Here is a 17,594-nt window from a genome sequence, read left to right on the forward strand (position 1 = left end):
AAAGCACTGCCCCTGTCTTAGACAAATAATTTCCATGGCTATGGCGTATGATTCGCTCGTGTTGGACCTGGCCTGACAATTGTTCTCCACAGAGGCATCATGGACCCTGAAATGGAGACCGCATGCAAATTATCGTTTCTGAGACAAGCTGTCAAAGCCTGGATCTATTAACATGCCGCCATGTAGGGAGGGCTTCCAATCATGACAAGCACCCTTTGGACATTGTCGGTGGTTCATGCTCTCAAATATGTTGCTGAGTTTATTGTCGCTTTATTCCTACATCATGCGTTGTGTATTAGTGTGTATTTCGAATTGACAGCTGACAGGAGTCATGACGTCGGACACTCCCGAGGTCATGTTTTCATTCAGATCGGGATCTCAGGGCGGGTAACTAACCACATCAAAGTCGTACCCTTGAGCATCCGTGATTTTTGTGAGCAAAAGGAATACTAGTATCGAAATTCAACTGATGGTGCTTGGTCCAACGTTATACGATGTACAATATTCAATGTTGTGTTGAGACGGTAAGTGTACCGTACAAGTGTCCACATGATTTGCGCCCTGAAAGTCAGCCAAAAAGCAAGCCTTCCACCTGTAGCAATTTCACTCCGCTTGCTTTTTAATCCTCTCACTTCTGATGATAAAAAAAGGATGATCAAAGGGCTGAAAGAAGGTGTCTCCATATAAAGGCGGTGTCGGATCTGCCACCCCACATGTCATATTTCCAAATCGGGATTAGCTTCCTTCTCTCTCTACCTACTTAAGTAGGTATCTTGCTCTTGATTTTCATCAATATCCTCACCTGCCTTTAGGCTTCAGATTGCTAAGATGAAGTACATTGTGGTATCTGGAGGTGAGTTTGACAGTGATCTGAAGTGGCTCCGCCGAGCCGTAGAGAAAAGCGGGGCTCCATAGTTCACCTTTAGTGTTTTGAGGTATACGAGGCTAATATAACTAGGCGTCATCTCTGGGGCAGGGAAAGGCATCGTTGCTTCGAGTGCAGGTCTGCTGCTGCAAAGCAAAGGATTTATCGTCACCACCATCAAGATAGACCCCTATATCAACATCGATTCGGGGACTATGAGCCCACTCCAGTAAGTCACAACGATCCGATGCAGCTTCCGCGGGCCCCATATACCTACTGATTGATCTAGTCATGGGGAAGTATATGTGACAGACGATGGGGGTGAGGTAAATCTTGACCTCGGCAACTTCGAGCGTTATCTTTCAACCACTCTCCGGCATGGTCATAACATCACGACTGGGAAGATCTATCTAGACATCATCTCTAGGGAACGAGCCGGTGATTATTTAGGCAAGACTGTTCAGGTGGTGCCTCATGTCACCAACGCCATTCAGGAATACATCGAACGGACAGCGAAGATACCTGTGGACGAGTCCCAAGCCGAGCCTGATATCTGTATTATCGAACTAGGTGGCACCGTGGGCGATATCGAAAGTTCTCCCTTTATCTACGCTCTTGCTCAGCTTCGAAAGAGGGTTGGCAAAGAAAACCTTGTTCAGATTCATGTAGCTTACGTCCCTGTCGTGCCGTAAGCCCTTCTTGTTTCAGGCGATGAAACACTGCTATGAGCTAACATCGGGCCAGGCCAGGAGCTTCTGGTGAGCAAAAGACGAAGCCAACTCAAAGATCCATTTCCGACGTTCGGAGCGCTGGATTGAGTCCACTCCTGGTATACTACCAGTCTACATATAATGCACTTTAAGCTAATTAATAAAAGATTGCATGCCGCTGCGAGGTACCATTGGATCCAGGTACTATCCAGAAAATCGCCAATATGTGCTCAATGAAACCGGAACAAGTCATTTCCGTGCACGACGGGCCAACCACATATCACGTACCGCTTCTCCTCGCGAAACAGAATCTTCTCGGCATCCTCTGCGAGTACCTCGAACTTCCACTTGATCGAACACCCAGCCGGCGTATAGAACAAGGCAAGCGCATGTGGGGTGACTGGCTTCATCTTGTTCGAAGTCAAGATACCATAACCGACACAGTCTCAATCGCGCTTGTGGGAAAATACACGTCCAATAAAGATGCCTACCTTAGTGTTTCCAAGTCAATCGAACACGCGGCCATGTACTGTCACAAGAATGTCAAAATCATATGGATTGACGCCGCGCATCTCGAGGAGAAGACCTATCAAGACTCTCCAGTCAAGTATCACAAAGCCTGGAATGACCTCTGCAGCGTCAAGGGCATTGTCGTGCCTGGTGGCTTTGGTCCTCGCGCTACCGGTGGGATAATCAAGGCGATCACATGGGCAAGGAGTAAGAAAAAGCCATTCCTAGGCGTATGCCTTGGCATGCAACTTGCAGTGGTCGAATATGCCCGCCATGTCATGGGTATCCCGGACGCTGGGAGCCAAGAGCTCCACCCTGAATCCAAGAACCATGTAATCGTTTACATGCCCGAACACAATCAAGAGAATGGAACTGACACCATGCGTCTTGGAAAGCACCCATGCATCTTCAAGGAGGGTACCGAGTGGTCAAAACTGCGATCGTTGTATGGCCCCACGGTTTCCCAGATTGAGGAACGTCACCGAAACCAGTACGAAATCAACCCGGAAATGGTTGAAGAGCTTGAGAAGGCCGGTCTTGCTGTTGTTGGCAAAGACTCTACCGGCAAGCGTATCGAAATTGTTGAGATCCATGATCATCCCTTTTTCGTCGGTGTGCAATTCCATCCTGAATTTTTGAGTTTTGTGCTGCGGCCTAGCAAGGTCTTTCTCGGCTTCTTTGCTGCTGCGGCTGGGTGTTTGGAAAAGGTCCCTATGTCACTGCAACAGGGCCAGCGAAGCCTCGTGGAAGACTACTAATAGTATCATCTCATCTATTAATCTCGTTCAATTTCACTCAGCCTTCTAAGGTTACACTAGCAGCTTCGGAATTAGATAATTAATTCATTATAACTTTAATTCTTCGATAAACGTTCATGATGGTCAGTAGAAAATTACAGATCTAAACGTTAGACCAATATCTGCCGGAGCTTTCTCTTTTGGGTTATTTTTTTGGAGTTCTTTTGGATCATGGTAGACTCAGAGAAAAGGCTGTGTGATAAGGGAGGCTACAGCCGACTAGGATGGATGGTAGGCGATGTAATCTATGTCAAGCTTGAAAGGAATTATACAACACTTATATCCAAATTCCTGCTTTCTTTCTTGGTTTTATGTATACATGTCGGAGAAGGGGGTTAACGAATGGGTACGCCATGACTTACTTTGTGCCTAAGCTTTATATGGGAAAACAGAAACAAATCGTAGAGAGTAGAGCAATAGTATTATGTGATTGATGTATTTGATTTGAGAAACCCGCTCTTCCACAGCCATGTCAATTTATTTCATGCAATGAGAAAGCCCGAAACAAAAGTTGAAAAAATAGAGAAGCGAGGAATTGGCAAACAAAATCTGAACCATAATCTGAACAGGAACGGAGATGAAGGTTAAGTCCACGACAAAACAAGACGATCAGACTTGACACCGAGAATGAAGAAGTAGGTGTATAATGCATATGGATAAGGATAATGTGTACAGAGAATGGAAGGGGCGAGGGTCAAAACCACAGAAAAGTGACCTGAGTGCCTAAAAAGAAAAAGGCTTTGCCAAATTAGACCGGGGAAGGTGGTGAGGGTAGGAAGACCGAGGCCAAGCTTAATTGATAGCTCGCTTCCAGAACTTCCAGCCTCCTCTCCGGTCCTCCACTCCAACACCAACAAGACGCTCAATACCTTCAGGGCCCTCGGCATTTTCGAACTTCTGTTGATCGATTTCCTCACCGCCCTCTTCGTCCGAGCCATTGCGTAGGACGGCCGGATAGAGAACACCAACACCATCACCGCCAAGGGTAACTTCGTACGTAGTGAAACCCTCTTCGTCGAACCTTTGTTCGAGGTCCTGCTTAACTTCCGCCTTTGCGTTAGGTCGAAGGAGGGTAATCGCACATCCACCGCCACCTGCACCGGTCAGCTTTGTCCAACCGATGTCGGCGTAATCGACGAGTTCACGGATACGTTCGAGGCGCGGGTGAGAAACGCCAAGCGAGACAAGGAATCCATGGTTTATACGGATCAGGGTGCCAAAGTGGGCGAGCGTGATATCAGAGATGCCCTCGAAACTAGGGTCCTCGATTAAACGTTGTGCGGAGCATGTCACTTGGTCGATGCCGTTAAGAATTGACTCGGTCACAACAGAATGAGCCTCTCTTAGGGCCCCGACTTTGTCGACTTCTGTCTTTGTAGATCGCGCTTGTTGGGTGTTAACAAGTAGGAGAGGGAGTTCGGGGAAAGTAGGTAGCGAGATGACTGTTGGAGGCTTCGAGTAATCGTCGCGCCGGAAGATCACAGCCTTGCCGCCTGCGGCCACCGTATTATCCACCCCGCTAGGATTCCCATGGATGCAGAGCTCTCCGACGAATGCCCAGCGGTTGATACGCTCGATCTGTGTCTCTGCCTCCTCCGGTGGCTGGTCTGGGTGGGGTCCGGCAAGTGTACGGATTTGAAGAAGTAGCGCAGAACTAAGACAAACACAGACACTGGCACTGCTACCTAGGCCCGCTCCGGTAGGGATTGTGGATCGAAGGGTGTAGATGGCGCCTGGGCTTTCTGGGGAGCCTAAGGAGAGGAAGAGGTAGAGGAACGAAGATGCGGAGCGAATATGGATGTTGCGCTGCTCCTCTGGGAGACCCTTAGATACATCCTGGAGGTGCGGTTCGATTGCGTCGACAAGTTCTGGGTCGAGTTCGGTGACAAGGCTGTAATAAAACTTCTTTTTTGACGGCTCGCGGAACTTATCCCAGGGTAGGGTATCAATATTCCAAGTATGGCTAAGACCTAGGTCCCGGAAGTTCAACGTTATCGTGCGCTGTGATTTGGAGAGAGTGGTGACAAGGAGGTAGGAGCGAAGAGAAATAGCGGCGGCCATGGCAGCCTTGCCGTGGACCACAGCATGTTCGCCAAAGACGATAACCTTGCCCGGTGCGGAGACCATAAACGTGGGCGCCATAGGCGAAGAGGCCTTGCGAGCCATTATCGGCCGCTTTCGTTCCCCGGTCTTTAATTCCCCTTCGTGTGTGTCCGCGGAGGAGACGGAGGCGCTGTCGGAGTCGTCCAGGAGACCGTTTCCATTCACACCCTTTGGATGGATAGGGAGGACCTTGACCGTTTCAGGGTGGAAGTCGACCGTACGACGTGAAACGAGATTGGCAGCCATACCGTTCAATGGATTTTCGGTCATGAGATGAATTGAAAGGGGGTTGGAAGGGGAAGGTAAGCGCAAGGGGCGAAATTAGGAATTAAAAGGGTAGTGATAAGAGAAGTAAAAAAATGAGTGGAATAGCCCAATAGTCCAGTCCAAATAAGCCCAAATAAGCCCAAGACCCGAGTTATAAGAGTTGGAGTAAAAAGATGGGGGAAGTGCTCGAGGCTACTGGGTATACCAGGGAACGATGGATGAATTGATCCAATCACAATCACAGTAATACCAATTGGTCATATTAAAAGTGACTACCTATATTAGGTATAAATATAGGTATAAATATATATTATCTTATATGGAGTATAAAGATGACTATTATTTCTTCTATTTCCCTTTTATTGGGATCTTCGCCTGTACAATATTCTTCAGTGCAGAGATTTTGTGGCGTGCAGTAGCGCCGGGATCATCTCTATGCTGGGATTTGCGTTTCTCTAGAAAATAATTATATGTCAATATCCGAAAAAAAAAAAGTCAAATCTAGACTATGTACAATTATAATTCGTTGTCAATTCACAAATTCATTGTCACAGTCATGCTATTACTGTGCACCAGCAGACACGGGGGCAAATCGTTCCACAGGACTTCGAGGTCGCTCAAGTAAGACGCACTATCCTCCGCACTAAGCGAAGTCCCCTCCACGGGAGATGGCAGAGTTGTAAAGATAACGGCGGTATCACCACTCTGCTGGACCATCAACTCATTCAGAATCAAATGCTGTGCTCGACTCGGGAGATCATTAAAAGACAATGGAACCGATGCTACACCAGGGTATCCGGTTGCATGTGCATGCGGACTGCTGTGGGCACCGGGGGAGGTGGGAGATACAGCAGATGGGCGACGAGCGTAGATAGAATCTAGCTTGTTTGCAAATCGTGGAGGTGAGTTTTGCGCCGCAAACATGATAGACGGTCCATTGCCCTCCTCAGCCTCGGTGTTCACTTTAGCTTCAGGGATGGGCGAGGAGCTGAACCGATTGCTGGAAGCAGAGCGACTGATGGGCGGTGGTCGACCTGGAGGTTTGCTTTTCGGGGACCCATCGTCGCCAGTCTCGATTATGGATGGGATTAGCTGGTTGGATGGTGCTTCCTCTACTTGAGGGCTCGCACGCACTGGTGTGCTCGGGAAGTCTGCGCTAGGGCTGCAATCATCAGTCTCCGACCGGCCAAGGAGACTCGAAGAGCCGGAAACGGGTACAGCCTCATTTCGAGCGATGACTATGTCCTCTCCGCCATCCTCAGGTTCTGGATCGCTGGAATACGCCTCCAAGTCACTGTCTTCGCTGTCACTCAAACTATCGGGGCTGTCGTAGTCGACGAACGCATCTAGCAAGCGATGCGTTTGCATACCGAGGTTCACTCCTCCTAGAGCCCGGAAGCTGGAGACAGATCGTCTGCGACGAGTGGACTGTATCAGGTTCCTCAAGCCAGTCACTCGATTGTGCAAGGGTTTGGCCCCATTTTCTTGGCTCGATGGTCCTTGCCAGGTATATGACTTATTAATATGGAGACTGTCACTGGTTCTATCCGAATCCTGCGGGTCTTGATCGACAGCACGGGCTTGTAAGACCCCTTGCCACCATTCTTCTCCCTCCAGAGCGGAATTAACCCTCTCTCGGGCATCAACTGCAACGGAAGTATCGCCATTCACGATGGTTTGATAGGCCTGGAGATCACCGCAGGCAAGGCAGAAGACCAAGACTTCAGCTTCAATCCGTAATTTGTCAAGGAGAGCCTCAACCCGCCCTCTTTCGTCTTCCACGTCGGTCTCATACTCCACAAACACCGCAACTCGGATTTTGTATGTCTTCTTCCACGAGGGAACAGTGTTGAGAATACAACCCAGTTGAAGGATCAAAGTGTACGTGTCAAAATTAGTGGTCAGCACATGTTGCTTGCTTTCACTATCAGCCCCAAGCTCGGCGGACATTTGGATCGGCCACAGATCAATATACTTCTTACTGTGGCGACCGCTGGGGTCCGGTAGCTCCAGATCCTCGAATCCCTTAGCTACAGCAACATTGATCCGAAGCTTGAACAAGAGATCTTCGAGGATTGTAACATAACTTTGCCCACTCATGGGGGGGTTTTCCGGTCCAGACTCGTTGACCTGCTCGGTTCGCGTGCTCGAGTGGGCCGAATGGCGTCTAGTCCTCGACTCTCTGCGGCCACTGTTCAAAGATAAGGTTTCAACAAGCGACTGGTCCGACCGAAATTGGTCAATCACAACGATGTTGGGCCTCATGCCGCCCAGTCCGGAATTTAAGACAATGTTTCGCATACCCCATTCAGCAGCGGGCGAAATGGCAATGTTGACAAAGGCTTTTATCTTGGAATATTCGACAAATTTTGTCCATGCTATCTGTTGGCGACGTGCTTCGGGAACAGCTGCTGAAAAGTCATCGGTCACAAGAACATGAGCTAGGACAAATAGTGACCCTTTCTTCAACGAGTTGCAGAAGGAGACCATTTTGTATTGCCTGTCGAGATCGCTCACAAAGAGCAGGATCTGAGGACGCCAGAACTTGACGTGCTCCTGACGCAGGCGAAGCAAGTATTTTCGCACTTGATGATAGATCAAACTCTGACTGACATCGCCCCAAGGCTTGGGTGGCGAGGTATAATGGATCAGCAGGAAGAGAATCACCAGGATGCCTACACATCCCGTAGCGTAAAGACCGTCCACAAAAAACATGCTGATCCCACTGACGAGCGTTCCAGCCGCTGCAGTCTGCCAGTTGAAGTAGTGGAACGACGGACGAAAGTTGGGTGCAGAGCCAATCTTCAAGAGGAAGCACGCGAGATTCGTCACAAGGAAAGTCATCAAGTAGGTCATGGTAACAAAAGATGCGATGCGATTGATGTCGAAAAGCATTGTAACCTGAGCGAACACGAAGGTCACAATGATGGCATATATGGGATCGTCGGTTTTCTGAGCGCCTTGGGCAAAGATTCCTATGCCTGGCAAGAGGCTATCTCTCGCAATAGCTTGAAGAAGTTTGGCTGATCCAATCACACCCATCAGGGCGGAAAAGAAACTGGTTGCGAATTCTCCGAGAAGGATCACACTATCAGAGGCATTGACCTATACTTAATTAGAGCGTGCTCCTACTTTTCCTCTAAAATAAGAACTTACGACTTGTATAACATTCACGTTGTTATAAAAAGACTCCCGAGTCACCGAAGCCGCCATCGCAAGGATGACAAGCCCATAGGCAACAAAGGTCAAAGCCAACCCCGAGAGTGTACCCTTAGGAATAGCCTTGCTCGGGTTCTTCAAGTCACCGGACATACTTGCTCCTCTGATAGCCAATTAGTGAAATGAGGTTGAAAGTCTGTTGTCGCCAACTTACGCAAAAATACCTCCTGTGGCAGGGAAGAGAATGCCAAAGAGGTCTTGGAAGTTCTCTCGTCCTTTTATTTGGCTTCCTGCAGCTCCCTTGGTTAGATGAGGTTTGAGATTCCCCATCAAAGTTTTCAAACGAAGGCCTGTGAACTCCACGCCCTGTCGAGGGATTGGGAAAGGCTTCATAAAAATTGCAGAGAGCGGTATGCTGAATGTTGCCACGAGTAGTATGACCAAAAGCCCGTTACTTGCCCTTGCGAATATGGAACTTCCTGCCAAGCAAATTCCTGTGCAAAATACTAGTATAATAGTCCCCCACAGGTACTGCCACCAAAAGCCTTCCTCGAGAAAGTTGGCCCAGTCCCCAGACTGCGTCCCAAAATTCTGAGTAAAACAGTCCACTAAACCAACAGCATTCATGCCAGTGTTGAACACATAGCCAAGATAGAATACAATGCCGATGGAGCCACCAAATTCGGGGCCCAGAGATCTAGAAATAAGGTAGTAGGCACCACCGCCTCGGACCGTCCCGTTTGTTGCAATTGCGGACAGAGACATCGTTGTCACGAGGTTGATTGTGTATGATACAAGTAGCAGCCCTTTCATGTATCAGACATGGGATCTTGGCTTTTTGGGGAGGTATGCTCACCTAATATGCCCAATACACCAGCTTGTCCCAAAATGAACCCGAACCGAAGGAACATAAGAATGCTCAGGACATTCAATGTTGTTGGAACAAAAACACCGGAGAATGTACCAAGCTTCTTCGGCTCATCCACCGATCGGGATCGATGTCCACCCTTGTCCTTCTTATCGGTGCGGGAGTCGCGGAGAGGACCCGCAGACAGGTACACATTTTGTGAAGTGGTGTCCCCACTGGTCTCTTGTTCTTGGTCGTGGTCCACCCGGTTATGCCACCACCGGGAAAGGCCCCGGAAGTAATGTATGGGCGAGGAATGGCGTTGGTCCTCGGTTTCTGGCGAATTCATGGGCTTGTACTGACGGGCCGATCGAGTCGGTGGCCAAGGTAGCAAGCGAGTACGTTCATCGGAGGTAGCAGGGGCTGGGTTCCCCGGGTCCAGGCGTGAGACATCCTCTTGAGCAGTTCGAGTCGCGAAATTTGGGCGTCGCCGAGACAAGGAGTCGGAAGATTCTCCGACTCGTTCGGTCGCCATGTCAGTTCCAAAATTTATGGTATGAACATGAGGGCATAAACGACAAAACAATTTAGATAACAAAAGCCGATGGTCCTAGCAAGACCATTGAGTCTGCAAAGACACGGCACTAATGAACAGAAAAAGAAAAACAAGCTGTGTATCAATAGATGACGTTGATGCGGGATGCAAACAGTTTGCACCCCCGTCAACCGCACATGGAGCTGATCGGCCATTGCCGCTTGGCGCTATTAGTGTCTTAAACCCTCCTCAGTTACGTCTTAGGCTTTTCACCCGAATATTCTAATCTTCCCCGAGAAGCTGACCTGCACTGTTATTTCAAGCGTCCGGCCTTATTTCCATGCCCATTCCTCGAGTCTAAATACGGCATCCTGTCAGGAGCTAACTTGACACCCTGAGGCCACCTTCAAAATGGCGGATAATGGAGAGGGCTCATCCCTAAATCCAGCTCGGTCTATGCCGATAGCCTCGTCCTCGGTGCGCTCGAGGTCCCCCGCACCAGAGTTCGGTAACAGACAGGCTTCCATGGCACGCCTCGCATCCCCAGTGCCCTCCCCTTCATTAGGAACATCCTTGTCATCTCGACAGGGTATTCCTGCCAGCCGACCTGTCACAAATACCACCACCGAGCAGGAGTTTTCCAGGTCGATTACCAATACCTCTTCAGTCCCCGGTCCTGGTCATTCTATCATTGCATCCCAACTCCAGGAAAGCCTTGGTCGCTCGCCGCCGAGATTTGGAACTCCGTCACGACACAACGGATCCCCTGCTGTGCATTCGACTCTAGACAACCGACCGTTGGCCTCTCAGTATGGCTCTTTCGACACCAAAAATGGATCCGACTCTCCAGGCATGGCTCCGTACGAAGACCCTGAAGTTATCAAGCGGCATCTAGTCACGGAACACACAGATAATCAGTCGGAAATTGCGACCAGCCTTGGTGGTGAGGATAACTTCTCGAGTTTACAGCTTCAGGGCGGCGATATCACGCGACAAGTTTACCGTTGGGCGGAGGACGCCGAGGCCGAAGCCGCAGGGCGGTTCTTGCGCAGCAAGAGTTTCAGCGTCAGTCGGCCAAGGCCAGAGGCTGATACGGAAGACATTGACACAATTCGGGTTCCAGGAGGGTTTCGCAGAGATTATCTACGAAGAGCAGCTGGAAGTCCACACCGCGGAAGTGCCCACGGGTCAAATACAGGGACGCCCCATGGACATGGCGCACCTCAACTGCCGACTACTAGCTTCTTGGAATTCTTGACTCTCTATGGACACTTTGCCGGAGAAGAACTGGAGGAAGATGACGAGGTGCTAGGGCCGGATGAGTACTTCTCGTCCGATGCCTGGGACGAGCCAGAGGAGGGCAGAGAGTCTGGAGAAGACGCAGCGCTATTGCAGCCTGAAACACCGGGTCGGAAGAAGAGAAAGCACAAGCAGCGCTCACCGGCAGGGACAACTACTACTACAGGCGCGGTACTGTTACTGCTCAAATCCTTTGTGGGTACTGGTATTCTGTTCCTGCCCCGAGCCTTCCTAAATGGTGGCATGCTCTTCAGTAGCATGGTGCTTCTGGGAGTCTCCATTCTGAGCTATTATGCCTTCATTCTTTTGGTCAATACTCGCGTGAAGATCGAAGGCTCCTTCGGTGACATCGGGGGCATCCTATACGGCAAGCACATGCGACGCATCATTCTCGGATCAATTGTCCTGAGTCAGATAGGCTTCGTGGCGGCGTACATTGTCTTCGTCTCGCAAAATTTGCAGGCATTCGTGCTAGCTGTGAGCAAGTGCGCAACATTCATTGACATCAAGTACATGGTTCTGTTGCAGCTGGTCATCTTCCTGCCTCTATCTTTGATTCGGGATATCAGTAAACTTGGGTTTACCGCCCTGATCGCTGATGTCTTCATTCTTTTGGGTCTACTATATATCTACTACTACGATATCAGCACTCTGGTTGACCAGGGCGGCATTTCAGACGTCATTTCTTTCAATCCAGCCACCTGGTCTATGTTCATCGGTACCGCCATCTTCACCTACGAAGGTATCGGTCTTATCATCCCGATCCAAGAATCAATGAAAAGGCCAAACAGATTCCCTGGTGTTCTGGCCGGTGTCATGGTTGTGATCACTTTTATCTTCCTGTCTGCCGGTGCCTTGAGTTACGCGGCTTACGGATCGGCAACCAAGACCGTCATCCTTCTTAACCTTCCCCAGGATGATAAATTTGTCAACGTGGTCCAGTTCCTCTACTCACTTGCCATCCTGCTGAGCACTCCGTTGCAGCTCTTCCCCGCTATCCGCATTATGGAGAACGAGCTCTTCACTCGCAGTGGCAAGTACAACCCGTATATCAAGTGGAAGAAAAACGGCTTCCGTTTCTTCCTGGTCATGGTCTGTGCCCTTATCGCCTGGTGTGGTGCAAATGATCTAGACAAGTTCGTTTCCCTGGTCGGAAGCTTTGCTTGTGTTCCATTGATCTATGTATACCCGGTATGTCCTCAACCTGTACCCTCCTATTTATCACAGAACGGTACGACTGACTCATTATATTGCTATAGCCCCTCCTGCACCTGCGCGCTTGTGCTCGCTCCAAACGCCAGGCGATTGCCGACGTAACTCTTGCTGTCTTCGGCGCCATATGCTGCGTCTACACGACGTACCTGACCCTCATGAGCTGGATGGGCCCTGATGTTCCTCAAAGCCCGGGATACTGCGACTCTCATTGAATAACTTCTATTTTTTTTGGTTAATGTAGATCTTGACGAGCTAGGTCTTGTTGCATTTCTTTCAACCCTAGACTGGAATATCTATCATTGGGTTTTCATATGCTGCTTCAACACATGGATGGAGGGCATTCTGTGATGTTCCTTCACAATCTCGGTCAAATTGTCAGTATAGTGGGCCAATTTCGGGGGTTAGACTACCCTTTCTGTATAGTTACATATTTTCTTAGTTTGGGAGACTATATACTCGATCATGTTTGTGTGGGCTTTGTTTAGAAGTTGATGGGATCAGGGATAACTCAGGAATAACAGACCCAGCCTATCACCGAATCTCGAAGTTGTCACAATCAAAAACTAGGTCATTCCATAAAACGAATATGATTTGAGCGCAATAATATAGAGCCTATGTACAGTGACTATCAGCAAACCGGCACTAGATCGCAGCCAGCACCGATGGCTAAGCGTCTTCCTCAAAATCGCAAGTCTACCTCTATATGCCTCCTCTTTTATCATTGTCCGAGACTCATCTGGCCCAAAGGCGAAAACTAGCAGACCACATGTGTATGGAGGTGCAATTCTGGGAAAGAAATAGATGCCTATTAGCCTCAATGAAAACAGAAAAAAGCACAACCAATTTCTTCTCGAGGGCGATTCTTAAGCACCGGCCTCGGCGGCCGCGCCGCCCTTGGCAGCCTGCTCAGCGAGCTGCTTTTCCCGGCCTCCCCACCTGCAAAGTAGAACCAGGTTAGTTATCACGATTATATGATGCTTGTAGACAAATACAAAGACCAAAAAGGCCTCATGGGACGAAACGTACTTCCAGTAGTTCATGTAACGGAATCCCTGAGTAGTCTGGGCGCCGAAGTTGGTCAAGTGGCATGCGAAGAGGAGGTAGTTCTTGGGTGTGATAGCGAGGGAGTAGCGCATGAAGGTGGCAGCGTAGACAATGAGGGCACCGGTCATAGGGCCAGAGATGCTGTTAGGGGGACGTATCAGTACAGTTGCTCTAAGACCATTGCAGCCAAGGGAAACGCATATGACGAAAGCCAAAGCTCCCGTCATTCATCGGATAAGAACGTACATCTCAGCGTCCTTCTGTGTGTCCATCACAGCGGCAATGGGGATACCGAAGTTGGAGACGGGGCCCCAGAAGTCTAAGAATCGCCATCGACTGTCAGCAATCTGTTCGGTTCATTTGCGCTTTATTGCTTTTCGGATGTGCAAGCCCGAGGTAAAAAAAACGTGTTCCTCTCGTCCTTGACGTTGCTTCCAATGCTTATTCTCCTTCGGTCTCATTCGCCGTTGGCCGATCTCGGGACGGGAAGCGCTCGGGAAACTGATGTCGATACGTACGGGTTGAGCAAACATAGTCCAGCACCGAGTTGGAGCGGATCTTGGCGTTGATTGCCTTGATAGCAGCAGCCATTGTGAAGTTGCTGGGAGTTATCACACGGGATTGAGTTCGGGGGAGATGAAGTCAATATCTGGGGGATGCGGAAGCTCTCGACTCACCGGCGTCGGCCGTGTCACGTGAAGTACCTTACTCCAATATGTATCACCTTCGTTGGAACCGATGTTTTAGCGAACAATTATCAGTTTATTGTATTGAATTGGTCGGCAATGGCCGGTGATTATTATTGAATATGCATTATATGGCAATTCTTTGGTTATATTCTTCATATTTTGTGGTTTTTGAGCGCAATCCAAGACAAGCTATACGGATATATATTAGAGGAATGCCCAGGTGGACTTCTATACTGGCTACTTCAAATTCACCGCCATGTCATGATTTGACGTGTGCAAACGACGACAGAGGAAGAAAACAACTAGGTGTCATAAAGTACGAGCATATGTCCTTTACAAATAGACCTATCTACACCGCACTAGTAGAGTGGAAGGAGGGCTCAGTACGGAGTATATATGGGGTAGAGATGCAGGAGAGATGTAGGCAGCATACAATGACACAACATACATAATTTAACAGAAGGCGGACATGAATAATTGGGATATTGATCGATATTGAATGAAAAGGCCGCGTGTAAAAGCTAGCATATTTTTTTTGACTTAATGCGTAATTCAAAAGGATTTTGGTCTTTTTTGTCCCGTTCCTCGACACGACCTCCATCCATGCGCCGCAACGCCTTTCCCAGTAGAATTTGGGGGCAATCTAGCCTGTCCGCGTATCGTTATCTTTCGCTGGAAGCGTTGACAATGGTTCTTATTCTGCGCTGAGCCGCCCATGTTCCTTTCGGGGTGAAATCAAATCACCGATAATTTAAAGCATAGAATAATCCTCTGTGCACATTTCTGATTACCTGCCACCAAATCCAGGGGGAGGGTATCCGCGCCCCTGACCGGGAGGCTGGAAGCCAGGAGGAGGTTGGAAACCCGCAGCTATGAGAATGGTATCAGTATGGGTGACGGAACAGGAAAATTATTGGGCGCAAACTTACGGGGGCCACCCTGAGGAGCAAATCCGGGAGGAGGTGCGAAACCAGCTAGAAAGGAACCAGTCAGTTTGAGTCCCAGTCGATGTAGGCAAATGAGAGTACTTACGAGGTCCACCGGGGGGCCTCCGCGCCCAGCGAAACCTGGAGGAGGGGCGCCGGGGAAACCGCCAGGGGGGAATCCAAAGCCACCTGGGGGTGGTGGTCCACCAACACCGGCTGCAGGGCCTCCGAGTCCGATAGGCAGGCCGCGGCCAGCGGGCTTGCTGATACCAGGACCCGCGGCAAGAGTGGCAGCTGCGCCGGGTCCGGCGGTGCCAAGTCGGGCAGAGGGATCGGCAGGAGGAGGACCTTCAACAGAGCAAGACACGACTTGAGTACCGCGCACGATAGTCAAGCCGAGGCTTCGCTTCTCTTCCGCTTCGACCATCGGGGCGTTTGCGGGACCGGCGGTGGGCTTGGATTTCCGCTTGATGCGACGGAATTCTTCTGTATCTGCAAGAACTAGGTTCATGTGCTAGAAAGGAGAAAGATCAGTTGGGTTCTCGGTCTCGGAGGATGTGAGAAATACCTTATCGAATGCAAGCATGGAACCGGTCATTTGACGTCCATCGTTCAATGTTACGCGCATCCGGTAGTTAATCTGGAAAAGAAGTTAGATACTCCAATCGAGAACTGGAAGCAATTTGAGTTAGACTCACAAGGTTTTGCTAAATGAAAGAAGTTAGCGACAGCCATTGACCGCACGAGTTTCGGGGGTGCAAATGAGGACGAGAAACTCACCATCTTGTGGGAAGCCATGTTGGCTAGAGAGCGCGCACGGATGCGACTTGAGAAATCAAAAAATAGATATCAGTAGATAGAGAAAGTCTTTCTACTGCGGGGGACGAAGCAAAGGTGCGAGATACTATCAAAGATGTGAAGCTCAAGCTTGTCAGGTGCTGCCAGTTCTTGATACTGGATTACCTAAAATATGAGTCAGCTACCGGTTCGCTGGAAGTGTGATGCCTCAGGCCTGTAAATAGCGGCCAAACGTAATAATGACTAATCACCCGAATTAGACTCCTTATCTAAGCAACGATCAGGGCTTCCAAGTCACGTGTAGGAGCCCACAGTCCACACTTTCTCTTTTTCCGCGATCACTCTTGTCTCCCCAGTCGACAACCACTTCACGCCCAACCGCCGTCATGGTATGTTCAGCTTCCTATAATCCAAACTACACATCCCCGATCGACTGTATTGTTTTCCTTCATCCCAGTTAATCTGGGCCACAACCTGGAGATCTTCGTCTTGCGCGCACCAATCTTCAACTCCCCCTCAAAATATCTATTCTTCGACTAGATACACAATCCACAAGTTGAGACTAACATTATGCAGTCTGCCCAAGTTGCTAAGGCCGAGAACCCCTGCCGATCCCTTCGCTTGTCGAAGTTGGTCCTGAACATCTCCGTCGGAGAGTCCGGTGATAGACTCACTCGTGCCGCCAAGGTTCTCGAGCAGCTGTCCGGTCAGACCCCCGTCTACAGCAAGGCCCGTTACACCGTCCGTACCTTCGGTATCCGCCGTAACGAAAAGATCTCCGTCCACGTCACCATCCGTGGCGCCAAGGCCGAGGAGATCCTCGAGCGTGGCCTCAAGGTCAAGGAGTACGAGCTCCGCAAGCGCAACTTCTCCGAGACCGGTAACTTCGGATTCGGTATCAGCGAGCACATCGATCTCGGTATCAAGTACGATCCCGGCATTGGTATCTACGGCATGGACTTCTTCGTCTGCATGTGAGTTCCCACTGGACACTGTACTCTATGGCAATTCACCCCGGATATTAACAAAAAAATTTAGGGACCGCCCCGGTGCCCGTGTTGCCAAGCGCCGCCGCTGCCAGTCCAAGATCGGTGTCAACCACCGCATCACCACCACCGAGACCATGAAGTGGTACAAGACCAAGTACGATGGAATTATCCGTTAAGTCTAAAAAAGACATAATGGCTGGGTATGGCCTGTGAAGTACGAGGTACTCGACAAGAACCAAAAAATTATCCCGAGTACTCGAGGAAACAAAATTTGTGGACGGGCACCCCACTGCCAGTCAGCGGGCCCCTTTGATCTCCAACATGGTCTTGATTTTGTACTCCGGCAACCAGGATAGGCGTGGGAGAGACATGAATTGATTATTACCCTTTTACTGCTGCTTTTCCCTTTTCACAATGAGGCTTCACGAGAGGTGATGTTTTCCGCATAACCATTGTTGAAAAGGATGGCGGACACTGGGTTTCGACCTAGTGTCTAGCCAAGACTCGCTTGAGAATGCCTCATGTGCTTCGTCAAAGAGTCGGTCCCTTTCCAGCGAGAATATTCTCGTGATGGATTGGGTACCTTGTTATGGCCTATCTTGTCTGTCCTTATCCTATCCTCGTAAGTGTCATTTGCCTGGCATAGAAGTAAACCTGTCGTAGCTTGTAGAGTGACGATTTGTCCTTCGATCTGACAATGCCTGCATGGCAACTGCCCACGACTATGCACTTTCATACTGTGTAACCCCTGAAATACCAGCGTCGCAGTCTAGAATCGCCCACGCTCCACCCGAAATTGAGCCACAATGGTGCAACCTCCGAGATATGCAACAAAGAAGAC

At 49.6% G+C, this 17,594-nt stretch overlaps 7 protein-coding genes across 7 annotated transcripts; 3 read left to right on the top strand and 4 right to left on the bottom strand.

Annotated features, from left to right (window-relative positions):
- Window positions 1–828: 828 nt before the first annotated feature.
- N7517_005871 (uncharacterized protein) lies at window positions 829–2,843 on the top strand (the record flags this gene model as incomplete). Its single annotated transcript, XM_056723601.1, has 5 exons — window positions 829–853; window positions 959–1,094; window positions 1,155–1,553; window positions 1,610–1,694; window positions 1,743–2,843. The coding sequence occupies 5 exons, from the start codon at window positions 829–831 to the stop codon at window positions 2,841–2,843; spliced, it is 1,746 nt and encodes a 581-aa protein (XP_056579851.1).
- Window positions 2,844–3,674: 831 nt separating this feature from the next.
- On the bottom strand, window positions 3,675–5,255 carry erg12 (mevalonate kinase; the record flags this gene model as incomplete). The annotated part of the gene is made up of 1 exon (XM_056723602.1): window positions 3,675–5,255. The coding sequence occupies one exon, from the start codon at window positions 5,253–5,255 to the stop codon at window positions 3,675–3,677; it is 1,581 nt and encodes a 526-aa protein (XP_056579852.1).
- A 531-nt stretch (window positions 5,256–5,786) lies between these two features.
- N7517_005873 (putative cation chloride cotransporter) lies at window positions 5,787–9,793 on the bottom strand (the record flags this gene model as incomplete). The annotated part of the gene is made up of 4 exons (XM_056723603.1): window positions 5,787–8,357; window positions 8,409–8,574; window positions 8,626–9,217; window positions 9,268–9,793. The coding sequence occupies 4 exons, from the start codon at window positions 9,791–9,793 to the stop codon at window positions 5,787–5,789; spliced, it is 3,855 nt and encodes a 1,284-aa protein (XP_056579853.1).
- A 411-nt stretch (window positions 9,794–10,204) lies between these two features.
- On the top strand, window positions 10,205–12,519 carry N7517_005874 (putative amino acid transporter; the record flags this gene model as incomplete). Its single annotated transcript, XM_056723604.1, has 2 exons — window positions 10,205–12,283; window positions 12,352–12,519. The coding sequence occupies 2 exons, from the start codon at window positions 10,205–10,207 to the stop codon at window positions 12,517–12,519; spliced, it is 2,247 nt and encodes a 748-aa protein (XP_056579854.1).
- A 651-nt stretch (window positions 12,520–13,170) lies between these two features.
- N7517_005875 (pyruvate transporter MPC1) lies at window positions 13,171–13,942 on the bottom strand (the record flags this gene model as incomplete). Its single annotated transcript, XM_056723605.1, has 4 exons — window positions 13,171–13,243; window positions 13,334–13,492; window positions 13,598–13,670; window positions 13,870–13,942. The coding sequence occupies 4 exons, from the start codon at window positions 13,940–13,942 to the stop codon at window positions 13,171–13,173; spliced, it is 378 nt and encodes a 125-aa protein (XP_056579855.1).
- An 885-nt stretch (window positions 13,943–14,827) lies between these two features.
- On the bottom strand, window positions 14,828–15,764 carry N7517_005876 (small nuclear ribonucleoprotein-associated protein; the record flags this gene model as incomplete). Its single annotated transcript, XM_056723606.1, has 6 exons — window positions 14,828–14,910; window positions 14,970–15,014; window positions 15,069–15,480; window positions 15,535–15,606; window positions 15,665–15,673; window positions 15,747–15,764. 6 exons carry the CDS (start codon window positions 15,762–15,764, stop codon window positions 14,828–14,830), a joined length of 639 nt encoding a protein of 212 aa, XP_056579856.1.
- A 93-nt stretch (window positions 15,765–15,857) lies between these two features.
- N7517_005877 (60S ribosomal uL5 domain-containing protein) lies at window positions 15,858–16,950 on the top strand (the record flags this gene model as incomplete). Its single annotated transcript, XM_056723607.1, has 4 exons — window positions 15,858–15,962; window positions 16,025–16,153; window positions 16,341–16,738; window positions 16,803–16,950. Coding segments are annotated over 4 exons (759 nt in total), but the record flags the coding sequence as incomplete, so codon positions are not given.
- Between the last annotated feature and the right edge of the window lie 644 nt (window positions 16,951–17,594).

Source organism: Penicillium concentricum (assembly GCF_028827145.1).
Source record: "Penicillium concentricum strain IBT 3081 chromosome Unknown utg000002l_segment0_segment0, whole genome shotgun sequence".
In the NCBI taxonomy this organism is placed as follows: domain Eukaryota; kingdom Fungi; phylum Ascomycota; class Eurotiomycetes; order Eurotiales; family Aspergillaceae; genus Penicillium; species Penicillium concentricum.